The sequence below is a fragment of the Chenopodium album genome, chromosome 2, assembly GCF_948465745.1.
Source record: "Chenopodium album chromosome 2, dcCheAlbu1.1, whole genome shotgun sequence".
NCBI classification, from domain to species: Eukaryota; Viridiplantae; Streptophyta; class Magnoliopsida; order Caryophyllales; family Amaranthaceae; genus Chenopodium; species Chenopodium album.
The window spans coordinates 82889020-82900419 of NC_137835.1; the positions used below are offsets into that span (position 1 = coordinate 82889020).

Sequence of the window (11400 nt, forward strand, 5' to 3'; positions counted from 1 at the left end):
AATCATAATATTATATGATAATAATAGAATTTACTAAGTTCTATATCATACAACTTTAATATACAATATATGCGTTTCAGTTGAATATAATTTTAAAACTCTGACTCATATAATCCCCACGGTTCATGATTCCTTTGAAAAATTTGTATACAATGATATATAATGTGAAACAGAATCTCGTCTAGCTTTAAACCCTAAAAGAAATCGACTTTAATAAAACCTAAAATTATCCGGTGTAGAAATTGACATCTAACCTTACAAATTTTTAGAAGGGAAAAGAAGAGTTCTAGATAAAAAGCAATGTGAATAGAGTGATTCACACTAATTTGAATAAGCATAAAGTAAACTTTTTTTATGCCTTGGAGAAAAAAGGGAGTCATTAAGAGAAATTAACAGTCTTTTAGGAAGCATGGAAGGGTATCCAAATTTCATACATAAAATTAGGGAAAATATTGGTTTAGAAGATGCTTTACTTGTCATATCTTCGCTATACATTAGAGCAAACATACAATAATTTCCAAGAAATTAAATGGAAGGTTGAGTCATTAAGCAGGATCATACATATTTAAAGTGCATAGACAATGTCATTATGCTATTACCAATTTAAGTAAATTTAGCTCTTAAGTTTGATGCCATTCTTTTAGACAAGATAAGTCGTACTGCTTAATAAGCCCAATCCGAAGTATTTTTGTCATGGATACCGGTCCATCTCTCCCTAAACTAGGTTGGGACATTGACGCCATTCTAAAAACGTATACTTCCTCCGTTCTTAAATAAACTCCTACTATGCTCGGACACACATATTATCTTCATTTAGATAACCAATAACCATATTACGTAAGGATTCCTAATTACCCATCAAATTATTACAAACTCTGTCTTGAATTTATTTCATAGTTGAAGAGATAGGTGAGTAAAGTAGTAGTTTAACACTTAAGCCCAAATATCTTGGGCCTTCCCATGTATTCTGGATCATAAAGGCAACTTAACACCCTAAACTACAAAAATATGCTCAAGCCTGTTACTCTGGTTCCCTACAGATACATCATACATGCTACCCAACAAAGATCTCTCGTTCTAAATGGTACAAAGTTGGAAAATGTGAACCATTGAACTGAGTTGCTAACGATCTCTAATTATCGCAACAGCTCAGACATATCATCGCATGTTGCCTTCACGCAAGACATCAATCATATTGTAAATCCGTTTTGTAGCCTTGGATTGAACCTGTACAAACCGCGGTGTTAGTCCTCATGGGTTTATGCAACATCAACATTACAGCAAAAATATAAAGAAAATCAAGTTCAGCAACCTATTTTGATGCGCCAGAAAACTGTGTTTTGAAAGTAGGATTTCACTCTAAATTTCTTTAAATTGATATGCCAATACAATAAGTTCTCGATTTCAGAATTTCATACTAACAACTATGTTACTCGGAATTGATACAAACTAGCAATCAATCCAGCAACCATATAATACTCCATAACATCCCGGGTACCATACTTGCACTGAAAAACAGGTACACTATGTCGCTTACCTCATATAGCATACTAAAAAAACTCATTCTGCAGCTCTTGGAGCCAAGTTCCAAACTAGTAACTGATCCCCACCTCCACATTGCATAATTTAACAATAATTGTTACATATTAACTCCTTAACCAATCTTCCCAGTCCTTAGGGAGGAGGAAAAAATCCTCAAATCCAGATATTATAAATTACAAGGTAGGCATGACAGTATGAGATAGGCCAAGAATGAGCATTTCATTACGAGAGAAATTTCCTTTCCACAACATGCACCATCATATTTTGAGAATAATTTGAAATCAAATCACCACAATGTCCATTAATTTAACATCATAAAGAGTGAAGAAAAATGAAACATTTGAACAAAAGAAGCCATTTACCTTCTTTGCCAGGAAAAGTGCAGCATCGACAGTACCCTCAGCATATATAGACCTTCCACACACATTATGCTGAAACTCAAATGATACCCTAAAGAAGAAACCAAAAAGCGCTAAACTCTTTAGTAGGAATAGATTAAACATAGATCTAAAATAGGTGAGTGTGAAGTGCAGCTTACGTTTGGTCAGGAGACGTTAGGTGGTACATGTGGAATGCATGACCAGAAACATGTTCTTTCGGGACACCAACCATCTCAACTTGCAGCTCAGGATCCCGTATTAGTTGTATCTGATAAGAATACGAGTGAATGATCAGAAGAAGGAAAAAATTCACATTATGATCAAATACAAATGATGATGACAGCAACTCAAATCACACAAGGACAATTAAGGTTCTTTCGATGATGTTCTCTAAGAAAGCTCCAAAGGTATTCTAAAGTTCTAAACACATACATTGCAAATTTGCAATATACAAAATATTATGTTTAGTAAAGCAATAGCCTTACTATGATTTGAAGTTGATGATCATAAGCTGAAGAGTTTTAGAGAAACAAAGAGAAAAGAAAATAAAAGGTTTTCCACAAATTGTCAGTTTAAAATTATCATATACTTCATATTAACAATTTTATGAGCTACACTGTTGCAAGGTGCACAGGACTAGCATCAGGAAGATGCAGGCTCAGAAAGCATTCAGAACCAATCTCTCTTCTTGTGTTCCTATCTAACAAAGAAGCATGCAGTTTTAAAGCTTAAGGTAGTAAACTACAGTACAAACTTGCTTATCATTCTCCATTTATGTATTCCCAGGTCCAAACGTAAAATTAACAGCTCCATGTCTCCATGCCCAAACCCCCCCCCCCCCCCCCCCCACCACACACACACACACACAATAAAAAAAATTAATATAAGATAAAGCGTAACACTCCATACATTCATAACAAACTAAAACAGAGATCAGAAAGAAGGTCAAGGTTGAATGAGATTAAATAAGTGAATATATACGCATGTCATAACAAATCCAATAAACCTACAAGAAGAGGTGTAAAAAGTCAAATTCAAGGATAGTAATGTTAATTATCCATGTGAAAGTAATATGATGTTATCAGAAAGATGATTTGGATTTCCCTAACTTGCTGCGGGGATCAAATAGTCATCCGAAGGACTATTGTAAAGTAAATTGGTCAAAATTAAAAAGGGTTCACCAAAGTAATTAACCCGTGTACAAGAGACACCTACCTGATCCATATCAAAGTCCACTCCAAGCTTCTGAAAGCATGAGATAACAGCCTTAGCAGTCCCAGATGCATCCTTTTTGTTGGCTTGATGAGACTCCATGACCTTCAAAACACAAGTTATCAGTCATATCCAATAATTCAGCAGTCAAACCATGCCATCTAACCTATATATATGACTAGGCAACAGCAAAATCAAACTCACAACTGGCAGACAATACTCAACCATATACTTCCTCCGTTTTTTTTATTATTGCACCATAGGGGTTGGGTACAAATATTTTAGTAGGGGAAAAAAGTAAGAGAGAGAAAGGTAAAAATACAAAATTACCCATGTGATATATTGATAAATTAAAAAGTAAGTGTGAAAAAACAAGGGTATGTTAGGTATTTGTAGTGTGAACACAAATTATTTTTTTCCTAAAGAGGAAATGGTGCAATATTTGTAAAACTTCCTAAAAAGGCAAGTGGTGCAATAATAAAAGAACGGAGGAAGTATCAGATAACGGATATGAGTCTATGACACTGCTTGAATCAGACTGCTTTAAGATTGGTCAGTATCAACAAAAAACTACATCCATCTTTAAGACTTTAAGTACTAAAAAATATCACAAATGCATGCACATGATATTGAAATGGAAACTTGCTCCAGACAAACAGTAAATGGAACTTGTCATGAATGCTGAAACCAGCTAATAAAAAAAAGTTTTTGTATGCGTCAGAGAGAGCATGAGAGGAAATACCTGAAGAGAATATCCAGAAAAGGCTCCAGGGAATTGTTCCGCCATAATTTCCATGGCTGCAAGAAATGCCACAACCTTAAAAGCCAAGGGTTTAGATATCCAGTGAAGAGAACAACAATAGATATTCTGAAACTGGCTTAGGCTACAGGACTATAAATGAACACCTGCTTTCCCATCTGCGGTGATATGACAGCATAATTTTTTGAGTCCAACACAGTCTTATGGAGTCTCTCCCTATCTCCACCAGTGGTTCCAATCACAAATGGCACCCCAATTTTGCAATACAACTCTGCATTGTCTGCATACCAAGTTATACAAAAATATCATTCAAACTAGAAGGTATTTCCAAGAATCAAAGCTGATTGGATACTTCTCCAACAATATTATTATCATAGAGCCTTCTACATATTAAAATAAACATTAGCAACTTTGAGTCTAGCTCGAAATTATTCAACAATCAGGACATAACATTTATGGCACATTTTAAAATGTTTGCAATAGGGTTCTGTCTTTCTGCATCTAGCTTGACTGCTGGCCAACAAAATTGTTGCATATCTATAGAAACAAAAGGGTAGAGAGCTTGGTTTGAAGTTTCACTGGTTAAATCCACGCACGCGCGCACACACACACAGACACAGAGTATTCAGCAGAAAGCAAGAACTCAATATAGATAGAATGATATGATTAAGCCAAGACATGATAAATATTGAAAACCTAATGATCACACATTGATTATTAAACAAAATAGTCAAATGCAAGATAGCAAAGAAAAAGAAAAAGAAAAAGAAAATTCTTTATTTTGATTGCACATAACTAAAGAGATGAGGTATTGCACATAAGATAATGATTGATGATTGCTCGTCAACAAGGAAGCATCCACATTGAAGGTGTAAACCTGTTATTTTACGGCCAATTATTTACAATGGGGGCTTTTTTAATCTTCTAGTAACATGATAAAGTTCAGATGGTGTCAATTATCAAAGAGTTCACCCCATTCAGCGCTTTTAAGAGAAAAGAAACCGAATTATAAGTTACCAATTTTCACATGTTCTGCATACCATTTACTGCACTTGGCACAGTATAGTCTACCACAATCAGCTCAGGATATTCATCATAGACAGAAGCAAGGATATCTTCTCTTTCTGAAGGACTGTAGACCTGAATTTCTTTACCCCCCACTTGGACAAGCTGCCCACTTTCTTCCTGAGCACCAAATGATACAGGAACAATATGAAGTCCAGCATTAGCTGCTGCTTCAATAACTGCCTTTCCCATTTTCCCCATGCAACTATTGACCTACAATCAAAAAATCACATAGAACAAAGATTCTAAGAAAATATATCTGCCTAACACATGATTTTGTTACAGCCATGATATTCACATAAAAATGAAATGCCATCTCTAAAAACAACAAAATAATAGCAGAGCAATGACTATATAATTCTATCAACTTCCGTCGAATGAAAAACAATTAAAGATAGCTATCTTAGATTTCTTTAAGTAGCTCCAAGAATATAATCAATAGCTGACCACATTGTTATAGGTACTTCTGCATCTAAGCATTATTATTATATTTTTCTAGACGTTAACATTGATGTTTTATAATTCATCAAGACATTAAATTGATGCTAAGCTTTGGAAATCTAGGAATTAGAGCATGCCATAATCCACATGTTATAACGGATGCAAGAAAGATTAACGAAATCAACAAAAACAAGAACACAGATTTTATGTGGTTCACTAATGAGACCCCCGTTATAGTCAATCGAAGGGGGCTAACAGATATTCCAACACCAAGGTGTACCTATTTCCCATGGTTAATTTGTCACAGGTGCAAGAAGAAAACCCAGAAATGGACAGGGATCAGATTGGTATTTCAACAACTTCCTTTACATTATAGGGAGCTAGGGACCATTAGATATGCATGATGCAGACTCCTTGGATCAGTCAAGCAATCAACATCTTCCAGAAGATTCTAATGTCAAAACACTTAGGTCATCAAAAAATTCCAACAAAACCGATACAGCAAAGAATCAGATCAATGCTTCAATTAGTGAAAGAATACCAAACAAAACATAACAAACAATCTAGTTGTGTAATCAGAGAGCTTTGCTTACACCTAAGATATCAATCAGAAAGCTTCATAGAACATACATTGAATAAACTTATAATTGTCCTCCAGCATCAAAGGTAAGACTCAAATTTCAAAAAGCCATTCTCTATAGCCAGTCCCACTACCCATGTTAATAGAAAAAGAAAAAAATTAATTGTGTGGTAAAGCCGTAAAGTTGAAGATTCTGCCCCCATGTCTCTTGAACTCTATATATCCCCCCATTGCAGTCTTATGGACTCGTATCTAAATATTAACACCTAAACACACTGATACAAAAAGGTATCCCTCTCTCCCGTTCCTTATGTCATTTGAAAAGCACTGAGAACTCCCTGAATATAGCCAGTTCCAATCTCAGCATCCACACTCATTCACCATCCTCTCATATTTTATCAGAGCACAAATGTAAGTTACAATCACGAGGAAGTAACAGACACATACAAGTGACAATCACGATAACATTTCAACATTGAGTTGCGACAACTTTTCATTCATCTAATTGTTTTGACGGCAGGGTATCACTAGGAATCTAAACAGAAAACATCAGGTCTTATATCCGTTGTAAATTCCTCATATACAGGTGGAAGAAATAAAATGTTATATAGTACTACCATTCTACAAATGAGATAAATGTGTTATAATTCAAGTCTTGATAAATTGAAATAAGCACCTATACATAACAATTGATGGTTTATACAGCCTAGTAAAACTCATACACTCCTTCCATCCTCAAAACATAGGTCAAGTATACATTTCCGGGGCTCGAAAATCAGTAATTTCAACAGTTTCTCAGAAAATTATATATATCAATTTACACACGAACCCACTTTAGCAATTTAACATGAAAGCAATTACAAGAATTACAAATTAAATATACCAATTGAACATGATAGCAAGTACAAGAATTACAAATTAAACATCAATTAATTAAGAAAAAAGTAGAGGGTTTATACCATAAGGGGCAATCCAATATCTTTGGACTTGATAGAAAGATTTTCAACATTTGGAGCAGGGCTACTTGACATTGCTGCTGAAACAAACAAACTACGCCCATTTTTATACCCATGATTTCTAAATTTATTCCCAGGAAATCCCACAAATTTGCATTGTGAAGAAATGCTCAAATTCACAGGAACTTTAACTGCAAATGCCATTTATCTTCTAACCTGCAACCAAAAAAAAATTAAAAATGCAATCTTTACTAAGTAAATTTACAGATTATCTACCAATGAAATGAGTTGAAGAAACAAACCCAAGAATAATTTGTGCTTACAACAGTAAAAACGGAAATAGAAAAAAACCTAATTTGGGACAGTGCAGCCGTGCAGGGAGAAAGCCAGAGAAATTAAACAAAGAAAAAAAAAATTACTAGTAGCAAATTTTAAGGTTGGCTAATACTCCGTACTTATTAGCTTAATGTGCCATATAAGATAATTAGCAATTAGCCAAATAAGCATCATTAGCAATTAGCCAATTAAGCATCCGGCTAGGCGGCTAATGGCTAGGTTCACTAATCTGGTCCAACATAATATGAGTAGAAGAATACAAGTAATTTTCTTTAATTTTATTAGGACTTGTGACATATTAAAATTGATTGTAACTAATTGGAAAAGTATTAAAATTGATTGAGTAATTGAAACTTGTTAGATTTGATATGGAATGAACTAGAAAGGGGCGATTAGAAGAGTTTACGTTTGCTTAATAATCTTGTATTAGTTGAAGGCATAGTAGGGTTATTAGTGGGCAGGTCAAATAAGAGGGTCACCTGTCCTTCTTAGGGATGAATAGAGGTTTGGCGGTTGATGGAACAAGGATGAGGTAAAATTTGTACCCATTTATGAGTGATAAGTTGGGTAGTATATTTTAGACTTGACCCTCTCCATGTCCTACTAGAGCTCGCCTCTTATTTCCTACCCACCTAATTAAGAGAATTATGACAATATTATATGAATGTATGACAATATTATAAGAATGTATGACAATGACATGTAAGTTCAATTAGGGTATGTTCATGAACTGAACTGAACTGAACTGATCGGAGCTAAATTGGGAGATTTGTGATAATATTTTAAATTTGTTTGGTTAAAAAATTTAGAAATTAGTGAGTACAGGACATATATAGTCATCAAGTCATGTACCTATTGATAAGTGTATGTAATTGACTAATTGTGTATTTCAATGAAAATAATGAAAAAATTGAGAAAATATATTAAGATTAAATCAAATCAGACCTTCAAATACAATATGGGTCAGGACAAACGGGTCGGGTCAAATGGGTTGGGTTATTTTTAATATTGAATAGTGAATACCTCAAACTCCACATTCCTGCTTATTTCTTTCTCCCCTTTCAGTCTGCTATTGAAGCGCACTCCACGTTCTTCACTTCTGATATTTATATCTTCCATTGAAGCAGCTTCTGAGGTAAGATGTTTTTCTTTTTGTAATCATCGAATTTCAATTACACAATCGTCAATTTAATTCTTAGTACACAATTTAGGGTTCTTCTTAATTTGGTAATTGAATTATGGTTTATCATTATAATTATTAATTCTAGGGCTTTATAATTACTAATTGAGAAGAAAATTATGAGTTTTATTTGAAATTTGGATCAAATTTGGCTCTAACGTTAGGATATGAAACTTATAAATCAAGGGTCTCCTTAAAATTATGAGCTTTATTTGATAGTTTGATCAAATTTGGCTTTAATGTTAGGATATGGTACTATCAAATCCAGCTTCCCCTTAAAGTTCAGAGCTTTATTTGATAATTCCATCAAATTTGGCTCTAATGTTAGGATATGGAACTATCAAATCTAGCTTCTCCCTAAAATTATGACCTTTATCGGTATTTTGATCAAATTGCCTCTAATGTTAGGATTGAAAGTATCAACTGCTTTATATGATAATTGAATCAAAATTTGGATTCAATACATTGCATAACCCTTTAAGGTAAAGATCAAAATTTGGATTCAATACATTGCATTCCCCTCTCCGGTAGAGGTAGATGGATGAATTGTTGGTTTTTAATTTCGATTCTTAATATCCGCCATTGTTGCATAGTTGTTTGAACTGATGGTAAACTGAAAGCAGGTGCGCTTGATTTATTTTGAAAGGAAATGGAAGAAAAGAGGATGCATTCATGTTCTGAGGGGAAAGAAGTTATCTTAGCAGAATTTATGCATGGAGGATGGCAGTCTGAATTCTATGTGATGGACTTGAAAGCAGAGAAAATTCGAAAAACTCCTATTGCCACACTGTTGAACGAAATTGGATTAGGTAGTGCAGTCCGTTTGGGACCTTTGATCTATAATTTTGGTGGTGATACCAAAGCAGATTATGATTTTTTCCGTGGCTCGGACCACCACATCCACCTGGGTGCATCTGCTTTATTCTTGACCAAATCACATGCACTTTCACTGCTTAATCAATGCGACGATGAGGATGAGTGTGATCCTTCTGGATCAAAGTCCGAGTCCATTAGATGGATGAGTGCCCCTGTCATGAAGCACCGCCGGATGGCTCTGTCTTGCGCTTCTCTTTGGGAGGTTCAGAGACAGAGTTGTGTATCGGCGAGGAGTTTACTCCTGATGCTGGGGAGTGGAAGCCCTTGCCCCAACCACCTACTGATCTTCCTTTGGAGCATAACTGCGTCTCTTCTCCTGTGATTCCTGATGAAAACAATCAACGTCTTCTCGTGCATTTCGATAATGCTCGTGCTCTTTATGCTTATTACCCTGCCACTGAAACATGGGATTGCTTTGCTCATAATTTCTTTACCTGGTGGCCTGCTACAGCTTTAGCTGATGGTGTCCTGTATTCCCATACCGGGAATGGGACTATGCTGTCGCGTGACTGCATTACTGCCTATAATATATTGACCAAGTCATGGTTGAAAGTTGTGTATTCTGCTTATTTTCCTGTCAATATTTGTGTCTTTGAGTTCACAGACATGCTTCATTTGGGCAAGGATATGTTTTGCTTGGCCACTGCCTAGTGCCTACCCCTTTTCTGTGGAAGGTAAGGCTTCCAAAGGTAAGGCTTTCAGAGTTAAGCACACTACTCCTACTGAGGTGCTTGTCACTCCTGTTGCTGTCAACTGCTTTTCCTTGAAAACGCACATGGAGCCTATCCGTTTCTTAGTGCTTTAGGTAATTCTTACTTATACCACATTTTGTTTTAGCTCTAAAGGTTGATCAATTAAGTGTTACCATTCTTTGTAGAGTCTTGTTTTAATATGGTTTCAACAAGTATAAACTACTGTTAGGTGTAGCTCCATTAGACGCATGCAAAATAGTTCCAATCCACTTCACTTAAAATTTAGCTTCACAGGCTGTGGACTCAAAACCAAACCCGACATAATCCAAACCCTTAAAAACATGAATGCACATCTCTAATTCAATGATGATTGTGGTAGTAATAGTGTTACCTGTGATCAACTTCTTTTGGTTGGATATGTAAAAATACAACCCATCCTTTTTATAATAAAGTAAATGTTATTGTATGCAGGGCTTGGGTTGCTGAAATATCTATATATATCTGAGGGCTGTCGTCTTGGCTGTTATTTACCTTTGCCTCTGAGCTATAATATGCATTGCCATAGTAATGCAGCCCCTGGTTGTTTCTGTAAGCGGCTTAGTTATCCCTGTTTGATATACTATTAATTTATAATAGTGTATTTATTTAAGGACTTCAGATCTCTGTTTGATATACTATTAATTAATTAATGTGTTTTTATTTAAAGACTTCAGAGTACACCAAAGCTTAGTTAATTCTTTTTGCCTCTATTCTTGTTTCTTTTTATCCTCTATTAATGTTGAACGGGTTTATCATACCATAGGTTGTAAGTCTTGTAACACCATAGGTTGTAACTTATTAGGTACTCCCCTTATCCCTTTTTTTGCCTCATTGTCAATATTTGGGCCAATATTAAGAACAACAATATCATACGTGCTACTTTATTCCAATATCAACCACAAACTACCAAAGAATCGATGCACTGTCATGAACAAGTGAACAACAACACTGCACCACCCATGGTACTTTTACTAGCCGTTACAAAAAGTGGTAGCTTTGTGGTGGTGATTTGTGACAGAGAGAAGTTTGGGAGGAGTTTAGGGTTCCCGGCGATGGTGGAGAAATTGCAGTGAGTATGTAGGATAGCAAGAGGGGGGTATTCTGATTTTCAAATTAATCCTTAAAATTTTTATTTATGGAAAGCCAATAATTATGAGACATGTGGCTAAATGACTTGTTTAACCAGTTTTATCCGGTCATAGTTCAATAGAAGAAGATGTCTTGTATAGTTTGGATTATTATAGAGTATCCTTGAGTAAGAGCTTAATATTGGAATTTAGAAGAATGACCATAATTAAAATTATTCATGTGATTTTTTTTTCAACTTAATCTATACTATAT

The 11400-nt window shown here is 35.1% G+C and overlaps 2 protein-coding genes across 4 annotated transcripts; one reads left to right on the top strand and one right to left on the bottom strand.

Moving 5' to 3' along the window:
* Positions 1-863: 863 nt before the first annotated feature.
* LOC145590655 (4-hydroxy-tetrahydrodipicolinate reductase 2, chloroplastic-like) lies at positions 864-7331 on the bottom strand. Of its 3 annotated transcripts, none has more exons than XM_081647081.1 (9): positions 7288-7331; positions 6940-7152; positions 4935-5172; positions 4041-4174; positions 3877-3951; positions 3138-3239; positions 2081-2190; positions 1905-1992; positions 864-1227 (listed from the first exon to the last, which is right to left on the bottom strand). In XM_081647081.1, exons 2-9 carry the CDS (start codon positions 7138-7140, stop codon positions 1159-1161), a joined length of 1017 nt encoding a protein of 338 aa, XP_081503207.1. In that variant the 5' UTR covers positions 7141-7152; positions 7288-7331; the 3' UTR covers positions 864-1158. The 3 variants fall into 3 exon arrangements, with proteins under 3 accessions (XP_081503207.1, XP_081503203.1, XP_081503200.1); XM_081647077.1 differs by having other exon boundaries at positions 7260-7331; XM_081647074.1 differs by having other exon boundaries at positions 7239-7329.
* A 988-nt stretch (positions 7332-8319) lies between these two features.
* Positions 8320-10732, top strand: LOC145590673 (uncharacterized). Its single transcript, XM_081647089.1, has 3 exons — positions 8320-8407; positions 9099-10133; positions 10492-10732. The coding sequence occupies exon 2, from the start codon at positions 9102-9104 to the stop codon at positions 9648-9650; it is 549 nt and encodes a 182-aa protein (XP_081503215.1). The 5' UTR covers positions 8320-8407; positions 9099-9101; the 3' UTR covers positions 9651-10133; positions 10492-10732.
* Positions 10733-11400: the final 668 nt, after the last annotated feature.

Excerpts from the sequence above, each read along its gene's own strand:
- LOC145590655 (XM_081647081.1), bottom strand. The coding sequence starts at position 7,140 with ATGGCATTTGCAGTTAAAGTTCCTGTGAATTTGAGCATTTCTTCACAA. Across the intron at positions 4,175-4,934 it reads TGTGCCAAGTGCAGTAAATG|ACAATGCAGAGTTGTATTGC; the intron begins GTATGCAGAACA and ends CTTGGTATGCAG. Across the intron at positions 3,240-3,876 it reads TTTCTGGATATTCTCTTCAG|GTCATGGAGTCTCATCAAGC; the intron begins GTATTTCCTCTC and ends TGTGTTTTGAAG.
- LOC145590673 (XM_081647089.1), top strand. The coding sequence starts at position 9,102 with ATGGAAGAAAAGAGGATGCATTCATGTTCTGAGGGGAAAGAAGTTATC.